A 14,535-nucleotide genomic window follows, 5' to 3' on the forward strand; every position below is an offset into this window, starting at 1 on the left:
GGCCAGAGTCGGCTAAGTCTGTTTTAAAAGCATTAGACCCTCCGAGTTATGTCATCGGGACTGGAGAACTCTTTTCTTTTTCTTTTAAGATTTTAAAATCGTGTGTATATGCGTGCATCTATGTGTGAGTTTGTGCACGAATGCAGTACCCACTGATGTCAGAAGAGGGGGGCATTGGGTCATCCAGAGCTGTAGTTACAAGGGGTTGTGATCACTAGAGAAGGATGCTGGGAACCAAAGAGGTCCTCCTCAATAGCACCAACCACTCTTAAGCGCAGACTCATCTCTCCAGCCTGATGGACTGAAGAACTTTTACAGAAGCCCCCCCCCCCCCCTTCCTATAGATGGCAACCTTGAGACGCTAGCGGAGAAGCAGGGCCTCACCTTCATCGCATTGTTAAGCAGATATCCAGACTGTTGGAAACAGCCATTCTCCTTTTGTTTCATGGAGAGCCAGTTGAAAGCATTTGTGATGTGTGTCTTCTCTATAAAGATGTGCGACTGAGCTTGAGCAAAGGCCTTGAGCACAAACGCAGTGAGCCTGTCCAACAGAAAAAAGATGGAGATAGCAGGGCAACATTACTTTTAAAGCTCACTACGGGCTGCCTGTGGACACGGTTCAGCAGGGCTCATTTTGGGGGTATCAGTTGATAGTGTCATTCCTTTGGTCTTTAGTAGAATAGATATTTTTTTTTGAACTGTTATAGCACCCTCCCATCAAAACTGCATGCCCATCAAAACTGCACACCCTCTCTTTCCCTGACTTTTCCAAAGGGCAATGAGAACTCGTTCCTATCGCTGTGAACAACTGCACTTCCTGCCTTACACCTCTGCCTCTTTGATTTCACTGTTATCAGCTGTGCTGGGGGAGTAGGCGGGTTTGTAGGGATCAGTAGGATTAACATTTGGAGTTTTAATAATGAGTAAATTTTCTGGAAAAGAATCCCAGGTGCAAGAGAACAGCTATTTCTAGACTCCCGAAGCAGCCTCGGATCAGCAGAGCAGGAAGACACAGCTTCATATTACCAAGTATTTCCCGGAGTGTTGCCACCACCATGGTTCCCGAATGTGCTGTACGAGCCATCACTGTGCTGATAGTTCAGCTGCCTCTGGTACCCTGGAGAGGGAATTTCAGTCATGTATGAACTGCAGCGACATTAGTCAATTATTATTTGTTTGTCTTAACCCTATAAAAGAACCATTGAGTAAAGATGTTTTAATCACATCCTTCTAAGGTTATGGACACTATTGAGACTCCTTATCCTCAGGAGGGTCATTTGATTGGAAATACAGCAACAATAATGACCAAATCTTAACCAAGAAGAAGGCACTGGGAAATGTTGGTAAAGTTGCTTACCACTGATGAGGTAGTTAATGGCTTTGGACTTGATCGCCTCTGTCAGCTGCTGTGTCTCGTTCAGATAGTTCAGAACATAGATGTTAGGGACAAAAAGGACCATGTTTTGTTCCCCACAGCCATAGGGCATCTGGAGAAGATTCTGGAGGTTTTGCATTGCAGAGCCCAGTATATCACCTAAGGAACATAGAGAAATTTAAAGAGATATCGAGATGGCTTGTATTGTAGTAAGAAAATATAACCAAGAGACCATGTTATAAGGAAGGAAAGACAAAAAAAAAGTTACACAAGAAATGAGTAAAACAGATGGCTCCAGGACACACAGCGAGCAGGAAAGAAACTGAATGGCAAGAGACGACATCTTTTCTGATGGGCCATGATGTCTGGGAAAATGGAATTATGATTTCCATATCCTCTAGAATATGCTGTCCATCCATGGATCACTGGGAGATGAGAACACAGCCCTTCTCAGCTGTCAGAGTTGACCAAAGCACATCGCTGCATACAGTATCAGTTCAACCCATTGTCTCACTCATGCACAGGGTAGCCCTGTACTTGCCGCTCCTTTTCTCAGTCTAACATCTGGTGCTTAGTGGCATCATTAGTCACACACAGTATTACAGCAAGGAACAGCTGCTATAGCTTGGGCTGAGAGACTTACCCAAAACGGAATGTGTAGCCCTGGCAGATCCTTCAACCACATTGGGTGGAAGCTCCAGTGACCAATTATCTTGTAACTCAGTATCTAATGAAAGAAGACAGTAGACAATTATACTATGTGTGTGCGTGTGTGTGTGTGTGTGTGTGCAGTGAAAGAAATGTTCTATGTTTGTCAAATATTTTTCCTTATCATTAGATGCAACATTTTCATATCTCTTAGACTTTAGGCAATTTCTTGATGCAATTCAGTTTCTCCCAAAGCCATTTGTTTTATGGCAACATTTTTATTGATGATATGATTTCCTTCCTTACAGAGGACTTCCTCTCTCTCATGGATTATATTAATTCTCTGTGTGTGTATGTGTGTGTGTGTGTGTGCATGAACGCGTACATACGTGTATAGAGTCCTCTGGGGTTCTCCTGCCCAGTTCCTCAGTCCCCTAGTGTTGACTGGGGTTATAGGCGTACACTGTCTTGTTCAGCTTTTATACGAGGACTGGGGATCCAAATTCAGACCCTCATACTTTCACAGCAAATGCTTGGCCTAATGAGCCATCTCCCTAGCTGCAATTCCTGTGATTGTTAACATTTTACACAGGCATTCATCTCACGAGTATGTATTAAGTGTGTGGTATGTGCTAGTTCCCTCTTAAGTGTTGTGAGTGGAGGTTTTTAAAACTAATTTCCTGATTTCTCAGGTTGTTTACTCCTACAGGAATCTGTAAACAAATTAACGACGTATTTAGTGAGATTGACAGTGGTGGGTACTGGAGAAAATTAAAAGAGGCTGTTTATGGGCTGAACTAGTAAAGTGCGGGCAATCAGGAAGTGGGAGGCCACTCACTATGGAAAGACTTATCGATAAAGTCATTTGTGTTCAGAGACCATCAGCAAGTCACGGAGCAAGATTTGTAGATATTGTTGGAAAGATAATTCCAGGAAAAGTGAGCCAAACGTAAAAAGACTTCAGAGACTGAAGCAGGATCAATGTATTCCAAGATGAAGGAGAAGGCTGCTGTGGCTGGCAGAAAATCAGGGCAGCAGCCATGGTTTGTAGGGGTGGGAGGGCTTGAGCATGATTGACATTAAGGGTTCTAGCTCTGTGGAGCATAGGGAAGCTATGAAAGGAGCGAGTGGAGGAAGGACCTTTTCCAACAGAAGGCAGATTCAAGTGTTTTTTTTTTTTTTTTATACTTGACATGTAAATGACTGAAATGACCACAGTATGAGGTAGCAGAGGCTGTGAGGCTAGCAAAGCTTCCCTCTGCCAGCAGGGTGCTTCTGAGGTGTTTGTTAGACCTGCAAGCCTGTAAGTGCAGCTGAGGCTGAGACCAGAAAGGAGATGTGTACCAATGATGTGTGGATCTGGGACCTAGCTGACATTAAAGCATTTCCTAGGGCTGGGAAGGTAGCTTAGTCAGGAGAATGTTCACCCCGAGGTCCTGAGTTTGGTCCTCAGAACCCATGGTGGGGGGGAGGGGGGAGGGAACCAGGCATGGTAGTGTATATTTGTCATCTCAGCTCTGGGGAGGCAGAGACAGGGGAAGCCCTCAGGTTTGCTGGCCAGCAGACTCATCTTTCTAGGTGTGGTAAACGTATTTTGACTCCTACTATTCCAATTTGTGATGGATTTGTGAGTTGGAGGGCATCTCTACAGGGAACAGACTTGTAGACAAAGCCTCACCTTGAGGAACATTCTAGATGGTGCACAACTTTTTAGATGGAGATTTTTATATGATCACACTAACAGTGTCAGTCAAATAGTGTTTTGGCGTCTGTGACGGTGCTCTAGAGATACTGTCAATCAAAGCACAAGTATGGATTTAAATTATTCATGTAACAGTGCAGCAGACCAGTGCCACACAGATCCTTCAACATCCTCAACAGAGTCTGAGAAGGAGGACATGATATATTAGAAGGAATCCTGTCCCAGTGAAGGGTTTTAATTCCCACCACTAAGCAGGAACATTCTGGCAATGTCTTTCACCACGCCTTTTCTTTATCCTTAAACTATGATGATCATAACAACAATAATGATAATTCTCAATAGTGCTTGTCCTTATTACCCTGGGGAAAATGAGGCCACCCTGGGAGATTTTCAACCAAGAAAGGGCTTCTCTCCATGAGATATCTTTAGATTTGCAAGGAAAGAGCATACAAGTTTTTATTTTTTTCTTCAGAGTAATCCATATCCCAGAGATTGTTTTTTTTTCCCACAGTTAGAAATTCTAGTACATGGCTTAATCTGAGAATTTTGTTTTGTTACACTTACCTTGTGGGCATAACAGTGTGTTGTACGTTTGCTCCTTCTCAATTCCTTCAGGCTTAGCATTGAAAGTTAAAAAAAAAAGGTAAAATGGTATGTCACATGCAAATAAAAAAAACACGTCACATACAAGACACATCACATAGAAGTAAAAAAAGGCCCCAGAACAGTCACTTTTAAGTATTAAAAATAATTGATCTGTAGGCCTATACACAAACTTGGAAATGCGATACAGTCACCCAGATTACAAACATGATGTCAAACGTTAGACTCAGTGCTCACACACCTCAACTATTACGGACTTCACCACAGTGTCCTTGTGTACAAGGGCTGGCACTTCTGTCAACTTATTGCCACACAATTCTGGAGACTGCAAGGCTTCTGCGGTAGCTGTGAAGTTCACCTCCCCTGGGAGATAAAATTTTGATGGCTTTAAATGGTAATGCCCAGGCCAGTGAGATAACTCAGCTGCCAAGCCTGACACCCTGGGCTCGATCCCTGGAACCCACGTGGTAGAATTAGACAACCACTTCCCACAAGTTGTCATCTGACCTCCACACGTGCATCGGGGCACACATACAGCAAATACGCGTATTTGAAAATCCCGAGAACCACAGTTATTCTGCGTTAAATGTTATCCTCCCCCACAGTGTAGAGTTTCCTGCTTAGTTGATCAGTTAAACTCAAGGGGAGTAGAATGCCCTGGGATCAGAGCCAGGACAAACCATTGCCACACAAAGCATGAAACCAGTTGACAGCTTTGCCACTCACCCAGCGACTTTGGGGTCACAGCCCAGGACACGGTTTTCCTTTCATTTCCACAGATGCAATGAGAGTTTTCATGGCCCCCCACTGGGACTGCCAGGAAATCAGGAGAAATCTCTAGGTCCACTCGGATCTGTTTCCAAACCCAGACAGGTAGAAAGAATCAGAAGGAGGGGGTAAACGACAGCACATACTTTGAAGTTTAGATGTTTGCAACATGGGACTTGAGGGTTATTAGGAATGGTGTAAATGCCTGGGAGTTCTGTGTGAACAGAGGAAGAGGCATTTCTTTAGACAGGCTTTACATATGAAGTAGGTCAGTTGGGCATGGCTACACACTGTAGAATTCCACACACTGCTAGTTGAGGCAGGAAGGTGGGAGTTTTTAGGTCAGTCTGGACTGTGTGCACAGTGAGTCAGTCTCTCTCTCTCTCTCTCTCTCTCTCTCTCTCTCTCTCTCTCTCTCTCTCTCTCTCACACACACACACACACACACACACACACACACAGTAACCACCAGGAAATAATATCTGAATTTAGCAACATTTACAGACTCCTGAATGAAAATAGTTTGTTGGCAGGGAACTTTTCTCTGAGTACTTGTTCCCTTCCAAAGTCAGAGCACATCTCACATAGCATTAGGAGGGGCCTGAGGACCCCTAGGTAATGAGAGGTGTTGCGGCTTCCATTCACTTGCAGAGGAGCGCCCTTACCTGAATGCAGTGAGACATGTAATTGAGCACGGTGGCTTTGAGGGTAAAGGCTTCCCCTCGCACCACAGAGTATGGGAGAGTGAGCTCCAAGAAGAAGGGCTGGAAGGCTTGAAGGGAGATGGTGGAGGAGAGGCCAAGGCCAGTGGTTCCAGACAAGCAGAATGCACTGGCCTTCCACTCAGTGATGGTGTCGGGGACCTTTACCGCCAATTCACCGTCCCCGGATACGCTGGTATGGAGGAAAAAGAACAGGAAAAACAACAAACAAACAAACAAACAAACAAACAAACAACAAACCAGAAAGCTATAGTTCAGAAACCAAGCACAGAAAACATGGAACTAAATCTAGGGGTCTGATGCTTCTGTTAGTCTCTGGAAGTTCTCTCCTCCCCTCTTCTGCCCTCCTTCTCTGTCCCTCCCATTTTTATTTTCTTTCTCCCTCTTTCTCTCTTTTTCTTGCTCCCTTTCTTTTTCCCTGGGGGAGAAGACAGCTTCCTATTTTCTGTTACTTCTGTTGCCTGGGAACCACATAAGGGGGAGAGGGATTATTATTATTATTATCATTATTATTATTTTTGCTCTGAGATTGTAGAAGGGAAAGACAGGAGCAGGACCCAAAGTCCCAGAGCAGGGACTCACACCTTCACCTATGCTAAATCCCAGGGGACACTCAACTCACTCCAGTGGCACCAGGTCCCAGATCCAGGTCTCAGGGAAGTACTTCCGCACTGTCTCTCTTACTTCCACCACCTGATTAATTTCATCAGAGTAGTCCAACCCCATCATCGGCACGCCCATTGCTCTGAAGCTGGATCCTGGGCCTGAAGCAGCCACAGCTAAGGCTTGAGGTGCCACTGTCATGAGAAGACAACAATTGATGAGCCCCATTCTCCTAACTGATTTTGGATGGATGTAGAAGAGGGTCATCTATCTATCTACCCGAAAATTATATATATATTTGTTTTGGGTTTTTTTTTTGTTTTTTTTTTTTTTTTTGTTTTTGTTTTTCGAGACAGGGTTTCTCTGTGTTTCACTGGCTGTCCTGGAACTCTGTAGACCAGGCTGTCCTCGAACTCAGAAATCCGCCTGCCTCTGCCTCCCTAGTGCTGGGATTAAAGGCGTGCGCCACCATGCCTGGCTCTTTTTTTTGTTTTGTTTTGTTTTGTTTTTATTTTTAATAGTTTATGTATTTTATACATTTGTTCTTTTTTTTCTGAGACAGGGTTTCTCTGTGTGGCCCTGACTGTCCTGGAACTCACTCTGTAGACCAGGCTGACCTCCAACACAGAAATCCCCCTGCCTCTGCCTCCCAAGTGCTGGGATTAAAGGCATGCACTACCACTGCCCGGCACATTTGTTCTACTGCTTCATTGAATAGAGATGGGTATATTGTTCTTTATAAATAAGGTGAATATAGTTTTCTTTAGGATGGCTCTTCCCCTGAAATGATAGCTATGTCTTCCATGGGCACTGGCAGTGAACAACAAAGAACAAAGAAATAAGCTGGAGCAAGAGTTCAGAAATCTGACTAAAACCGATCCATAATCAAAGATGAAATGAACCTCAGGTGTGCTCTTAGTGTGCAGTGTCCATTTCTCTGTAACCTTGGACCTAAGCACGCAACATGTGTATTTCACACTGCCCTTGAAACACCCTGACTCAGATTCCAGGCTGTCATGTGCTATGAGCTACAGCCATTTTGTTCTCTGTATAAAGGTTTCTGCTCTAATAGAAGCAACGTAAGGAGTTTTAGTATTTTCTTTCTATCACAAAGGTATCAAACTAGTCTATCTTTAGGTTGTATCACTTAGAATGTCTGAGTTTAAAAAACTTCTGTTGTTTGAGTCCTTGACTTGAGTTTGACAAAAACATATGAGTTTTAGCATTGGCATAGAATGTCCAATGATGTCTGAAATGGCCGTAAACATGCATCTACTGTTTTTTACTGTGTATTTATGTGACGTGTCACTCTCAGCATCGATGAGTATTATAAAGTCAACATATCAATCAAGGCTGAGAAACACTGCAGATACTTCAAATCCTTAAGTATCCAATATACATCTAAAACTTAATTCTTTATGCAAATATAGACAAGCACATTTATAGTTTGCAAATTTGCTTTCCCCTTTAGTAAATGGCAAATGCATAGGCATACCAAGGAATTGTTTTAAAATAAATTTCTTTGTGATTCACTCTCATTGAACATTTTATATTCGTAACTATGTGATGCAGGTACATGCCAAGGTTACATTTGAAAAGAGGTTCTAAGTGTGCCAAGTTTAAGAAGTCCGTTATACACCGCTGATCAGCTGTAACCTGATCAGGAGATTTCATGATCATGTGGAACTTAAGGTGCTTATTATTTGATGGGAAGCCAGGGATGGGGAGAAAATTCCAGGGCAATAGCTGTGCAAATGTATTCACTACGATGGGAAGGCATCTTCAGAAGTTATCAAAAAGCCCCTCTAGAGTAGAGTGTCTCTTTCAGGAGTATGCTTACCATAATCAGGCAAATTTTAAGTGTAATTATAGAATAAAACACCATGGAATTAGGATAAAGAGATCTTTTGAGGCAAGACTAAGGGAGAGCAAAGAAATGCACTTAGAAGTAGCTTCCGTGTGAGTGTAACTTGGAAAAAGCCCAGGAAAGCGACATGAAGCTCAGCCTCTGACATGGGTGCGATTCTCCGCCCTCCCTCACTCTGATGGAAGCCTTGGATGCTGACTTAGTTGTGGTGTGAACAGAGGACAGGGCAAAGATGAAGAAGCAAGATGATTGACACCTAGGCTAAAAAGGCCAGTTTGGACAAGGGAAAGGAGAGAGGAGAGGGGATCGAGGAAGAAAGAAGTCTGGGAGAGGAGAGGCCATACAGAGAGAAACAGTAATTACGCCCATGTCTGGCAGATGTGATTTGTGAATACATTGGCACAGGAGCTGTTGAGGAGACAGCCTAAGATTCAGTATGTATAAAAATGCTCTTTAAACACACCCCCCCTCGAGAGAAGCATCATCTTTTTTGTTCCTATTATTCTAGAAGACAAACAAACCACACTCTTACCTCCTCCCATTGCCGGATAGTGTTGAAACTCTTGACAAAAGCGTGGTTTGTGGATTTTGGAGTTGGTAAAAATATTTATTCCTACAGACTGGAAAAACATTACATGTTAAAGGGGTTAGAAAGCCCAGTCTTGAGACTGCGATCTTTTTTTTTTTTTTTTGAGTTCGTGCTGTGATTTCATTACTGTTTGACACACGGTTCCTAGGATCAATGTAAAGATTCTGTATTGAATCGGGACAAGCTATAACGTTGTCCCAGAACAGCAAGCTCATGGGGCTAATGAGTGTGAGATGGGATTCAAGTCCATTTCTTCTGTCCCTACTTTAAAATATTGTCTCTGTGATGGCTTGTATGTCCTCGGCCCAGGGAGTGGCACTATTAGAAGGTGTGGCCCTGTTGGAGTAGGTATGTCACTGTGGGTGTGAGTTATAAGACTCTCCTGCTAGCTGCCTGGAAGTCAGTATTCTGCTAGCAGCCTTCAGATGAAGATATAGAACTCTCAGCTCTGCCTGCACCATACCTGCCTAGATACTGCTGTGTTCCCACCTGATGATAATGGACTGAACCTCTGAACCTGTAAGCCAGCCCCATTAAATGTTGTCCTTATAAGAGTTGCCTTGGTCATGGTGTCTTTTCACAGCAGTAAAACCCTAACTAAATGATTCTTTCTTTCTTTCTTTCTTTCTTTCTTTCTTTCTTTCTTTCTTTCTTTCTTTCTTTCTTTCTTTCCTTCTTTCCTTCTTTCCTTCTTTCCTTCTTCTTGTCTTATGTTACTTTCCTTTTTAAAAAGATTTATTATTATTATTATTATTATTATTATTATTATTATTATTATTATATCTAAGTACACTGTAGCTGTCTTCAGATGCACCAGAAGAGGGTGTCAGATCTCATTACATATGGTTGTGAGCCATCTGATTTGAACTCAGGACCTTCGGCAGAGCAGTCGGTGCCCTTACCCACTGAGCCATCTTTCCAGCCCTACTTTCCTTTTCCTTATAAAATACCTGTGCCTATGTGTTTGTGCAAATGGGTGCATGGACAGACCGAACTTACGGACTTAATGTTGAGAGAGTTTGTTCTTTCCCTGCCTTTTCTCTTGAAACCATAGGTTGCATTGGTTACCCCTTTCCTGAGTTTCTGTACTCACCCTCTGTGGATTTTCTCCCTCTCTTTTCTTTCTCAGTTTATTGTCACTGAGATCTGCTCCCAAGTACCCACACTGGGATCACCTGAACCCTCAAGTCACCTGTTCTCAAAGTTCACTTTCAATGGTAGTCACAAATAAACACCTCTCAATGTCTTATCTCACAGCATGTGGGAAATGGCGGGACTCTGGGTGGGGCACAGCTATGAGTGGCAGTTGTGTGAAATAGGAAGAAAGAAATCATGAAAGAAAGGTTAAACAGCTATGATTTTGGAAAGTTGCAGAGAGGTGATTTAAATTGTTCTCGGTTAAGCTGTGGACGCTAGAAGAAGACTTATATATGTTTTAAAGGCAAAACAAAGAGTTTTAACCTATTTTGGTAGGATAAAATTGAGTTTACCATGTGGATATACTTTAGTATCATAGCTCTGCTTAGCTGTAGTTAAGCTTAAAAATATACCTTGAAAACAGACTGATACTTCTTAATTGGACACTATTAGTAAGATCAAGCATTGAAAGATAGGACCTTGTGAAATTAAAAAATTTTGCAAAGCAAACAAACCAGTGAATTGATTTTTGAAGGAATTGTCTACAGAAGGGGAGAATGTCTTGGCCAAATGCACACCTGACAGAGGATTACTACCTATAATATAAAAAAAAAAACTCAAAAAACCCTAAACAGCAAGAAATCAACCCAATAATAAAACAGGTTAATAAAATGAACAGATAGATCACTCTCAAAAGATGAAATATAGGTGGTCAATAAACACATGAGACATGTTTGACTTCCTTAACTATTAGAAAAATATAAATCGAAGCCATATTGAGAGTCTGTATTAGTCCAGTCAGAATAGCAATCATTAAGGGGAAAAAAAAACCATGACAGCAAATACTGACAAAGAAATGAACAAAAGAAATCACTTAAATCCTGCTGGCAGCAGTGTAGACTAGTCCAGCCACTATGGAAATGTGGAGGATTCTCAAAAACCTAAAAGGAGGTAAATATTCCATATGAATGTATTACCCCTTTACCCAAAGTACTGCAAGTCAGACCATCACAGAGTCACTTGCATTTTGGTTTTTATGAAATCGCTGTTTGCAATAGCTAACTGATAGAACCAACTTAGCTGTCAAAAAAATAGAGGCATGGATAGGGAAAGTGATACACACATACACACACACACACACACACACACACACACACAGCATGTATCATATATACAAGTATATGTATGTATGTACGTATGTATGTATGTGAGTTTTTTCAGCCATAAAGAAAAATGAAGGGGGCTGGCGAGATGGCTCAGTGGGTAAGAGCACTGACTACTCTTCTGAAGGTCCTGAGTTCAAATCCCAGCAACCACATGGTGGCTGAAGACAGCTACAGTGTACTTATAATAATAAATAAATCTTAAAAAAATGAAGTCATGTCATTTGCAGGAAAATACATGCAACTGGGGATAATCATATGAAGTGAGCTAAACCAGTCTCAGAAATAAAATTACCACATTTTCAATGATTCTATGTTTTCTCTCATTTGTGGTTCCTAGACTTTATATAGATATATAAAGTCCTTCCTGGGTATATTAATGAAAGTAGAAGTGAAGCAGTCTATGGGGACAAAGTGGCTCATGGAAATTGGGAGGGTGAGGAGACGGAGTGTGGGACGTTACCAGAGGGATATGATCAACCAGCAATGTGTACACAGATGCTTTAAAACATTTAAAGAATTTATCGTGCAAATGGCTTATATTATGGCTGCCAAGAGTGACTTATATTATCTTATATATTAATGACATATATTAATCTCTAATACACACACACACACACACACACACACACACACACACACACACACACACAAAACCACTTGCTACTTAAGGTGCCCTGGAAATCATCCTGATAGATATGTTTGTGTACAAATTAACCCCTGCCTCTGAGACTCTTTTCTCTTACTTATCATTTTGTTAGAGAAAGGGAAGGGTTAGGTTGTGGTGCTTAGAAGCATTGGAGTTTTGCATCTTAACATAGAGTTAGAACTCGGCTCTGCTGTGTTTCAGGAGCGATTACCTGAAAAATGCTGTGTGCATCATTATCGCCCAGAGAGTGCTTTGGCGTGTACACGATCCCATTGTGAGTGATGTCTTCTCCGCTGATGCAGTTCTCATGGTCTTTGTACACTGGGACACCAAAGAAGGCACCCTGGACAGTCTTTCCTGGCAGCAAATTGTAGATCTGTGCATTGGAGGAGAACAAAGGTAAACTGTTTCTTGTTCTACTGCTTAAAGAATTTTAATGTGGCAATGTTCGATATGGAATTTAAGTCACCATGGTTTTAGTTACCCTTGCCATGTGTATTATACAAGGATTGAAGCAGGGAGTCACAGAAAGAGATAGAATGTCAAAGTTTCTAGCCCTCATGGGAAAATAGAATACTTGAAGAGATAGGAGATGGAGATGTAGCTCAGTTGGTAGAATGCTTGTCTAACTAACATGCAGGAAGCCTTGGATCTCATCTCCAGCACTACATAAACTAGCATGCCCTTGCAGGTGTGTAATCCCCGCACTTGGGAGGTAGAAGCATGAGGACCGAAAACTCAAGGTCATCCTTAGCCTTTGAGTTCAATGACAGCCTAGACCTTTGTGTGATTCTTTCTGAAAAAACAAAAACAAAAACAACAACAAAAAAAAAACCAACTGAAGTGAATTTATCAAAGTTGATCTGAAAGTAGAAGGATATGGAGACCAGAGTTAGTGGCTGGCAGTGTTCAGGTTCATGGTGCAGAGAGAAAGGATGGATAATGGGTACTGAGAGACAACAAAATCACTTCTGAACCATTTGTCTGTACAGGGCTGGACCTGGAGGCAAGATGCAGAGGCTAACCATAAAACCCGTGAGGCATTCTCGAAGCCTGTACATGAGGACGCTTCTCTGGAAACACAAAGGCATTTTAAAGACATGTTTGAGAAGAAACTGTTCTTGCCCACTCTTGAGACCAGTAAAGTGTCTGATTTCAGGGAAAGCACAAAAGACCTAGCATCTTACACAATCACCTTGAGTTGTGGCCGGCTAGCAAATGGACCAGACGAAATTTAACTTCTCTAAAACGTATTGTAGCAAAACTAACCCATCCTATTTGTGTGTTATCATTCGTAAAATGAAGTGATAAGACAGACCCCAAATTGTTATTCACTTGTTAAGAAACACCAGGGTAAAATGAGAGTCTGTAAAGCACTCTGGTCAGTGACTGTGGGGGGTGACGTCATGCTCATCTCTGTGAGGATCTTGTCCTTTGTGGTTATGGTTTACAAAAACAGTCTGGGCATGTCAGCATCTTTTGATACTCAAGACTGCAGTGGGACTTACTGACTGAGGTGAGAGCTTGGCTTCGGGCTTCAGTAGCAGCACACTCTGGTCTACTGCAGTGAGGGCACAGAGGGACAGAGGCGCGGCTTTGACCTTCAGGTGGGTGTCAGAGGCTGGCAGGCTCTGTGCTGATGGGAAACTCAAATTTACCTGTAAAGAGCACATGATTATAGCAGTATCTTAGGGAAAAAAAAAAAGAGTATTAATTAGAGTCTTGACACTCTCCTCTAGACAATGCTGAGGTTTTTGTTTTGTTTTGTTTTGTTTTTTGTTTTTGTTTTTTAAACTTTCTTTCTCTTTTGCCATTTTAGAGCAGGGTTATTTTCCTAGGAGCTTCCCATTCAACATCTTCAGAATGACCTGGAAATATGGCACTGACTTACCTGATTTTCTTTCTGTAACTGGCAGAAAGCAGGTTGCATTGCTTTTGATCCCACTGTGCTAGAATCTGGTATGGTATTGGAAACACTCTTAAGGAGAGCGATAAGGAACTTCATATGCCACTTTTTAAAAAAGATTTATTTATTATTATATCTAAGTACACTGTAGCTGTCTTCAGAAGAGGGCATCAGATCACATTACAGATGGTTGTGAGCCACCATATGGTTGCTGGGATTTGAACTCAGGACCTTTGGAAGAGCAGTCAGTGCTCTTAACTGCTGAGCCATCTCTCCAGCCCCATATACCACTTTTATTCTACCTCAGTCATACGGAAAATCATCTCACATTGGGGGTCTGTGACAGTAGTGAGAGATGGAAGCTATAGCCTGTCAGCTCTTCATCGCAGGGACAGAGCGACTGCACTCAAAACCAGTTTTCTTTCTTATCATTTGGTTTATTTTTAAATTAATTTGAGACAGGACCTTGCACATATCCCAGCTTGGCTTTGAACTCACAGTGTAACCCAGACTCCTTCCGATGCCTACTGAGGGCTGAAGTCAGAGGTATGCATCCACCATGCCTGACTTCTTTTTTTTTTTTTTTTTTTTTTTTTTTTTAAAGATTTATTTATTTATTATATGTAAGTACACTGTAGCTGTCTTCAGACACTCCAGAAGAGGGCATCAGATCTCATTACGGGTGGTTGTGAGCCACCATGTGGTTGCTGGGATTTGAACTTTGGACCTTCGGAAGAGCAGTCGGGTGCTCTTACCCACTGAGCCATCTCACCAGCCCCCATGCCTGACTTCTTATCTCTCCT

General features: G+C 42.2%; 1 protein-coding gene and 1 long non-coding RNA gene across 2 annotated transcripts in view; one reads left to right on the plus strand and one right to left on the minus strand.

Annotated features, from left to right (window-relative positions):
- Gm10069 (predicted gene 10069) overlaps nucleotides 1–13,143 on the plus strand; it is a 64,525-nt gene extending 51,382 nt beyond the window's left edge. Inside the window, exons 4-5 of the long non-coding RNA NR_028593.1 lie at nucleotides 12,028–12,225; nucleotides 12,819–13,143. This is a non-coding gene — a long non-coding RNA (predicted gene 10069). The remainder of the gene's footprint in view (nucleotides 1–12,027; nucleotides 12,226–12,818) is intronic.
- Pzp (PZP, alpha-2-macroglobulin like) overlaps nucleotides 1–14,535 on the minus strand; it is a 43,154-nt gene that overhangs the window by 6,572 nt on the left and 22,047 nt on the right. Inside the window, exons 15-26 of the mRNA NM_007376.4 lie at nucleotides 13,335–13,484; nucleotides 12,038–12,202; nucleotides 8,821–8,908; nucleotides 6,441–6,615; nucleotides 5,762–5,990; nucleotides 5,055–5,181; nucleotides 4,570–4,691; nucleotides 4,290–4,341; nucleotides 2,019–2,102; nucleotides 1,358–1,534; nucleotides 1,027–1,117; nucleotides 385–541 (exon numbers count right to left, since the gene is read on the minus strand). Coding sequence (NP_031402.3) covers nucleotides 385–541; nucleotides 1,027–1,117; nucleotides 1,358–1,534; nucleotides 2,019–2,102; nucleotides 4,290–4,341; nucleotides 4,570–4,691; nucleotides 5,055–5,181; nucleotides 5,762–5,990; nucleotides 6,441–6,615; nucleotides 8,821–8,908; nucleotides 12,038–12,202; nucleotides 13,335–13,484 — 1,617 coding nt within the window. The remainder of the gene's footprint in view (nucleotides 1–384; nucleotides 542–1,026; nucleotides 1,118–1,357; nucleotides 1,535–2,018; nucleotides 2,103–4,289; nucleotides 4,342–4,569; nucleotides 4,692–5,054; nucleotides 5,182–5,761; nucleotides 5,991–6,440; nucleotides 6,616–8,820; nucleotides 8,909–12,037; nucleotides 12,203–13,334; nucleotides 13,485–14,535) is intronic.

Source organism: Mus musculus, chromosome 6 (assembly GCF_000001635.26).
Source record: "Mus musculus strain C57BL/6J chromosome 6, GRCm38.p6 C57BL/6J".
In the NCBI taxonomy this organism is placed as follows: Eukaryota; Metazoa; Chordata; class Mammalia; order Rodentia; family Muridae; genus Mus; species Mus musculus.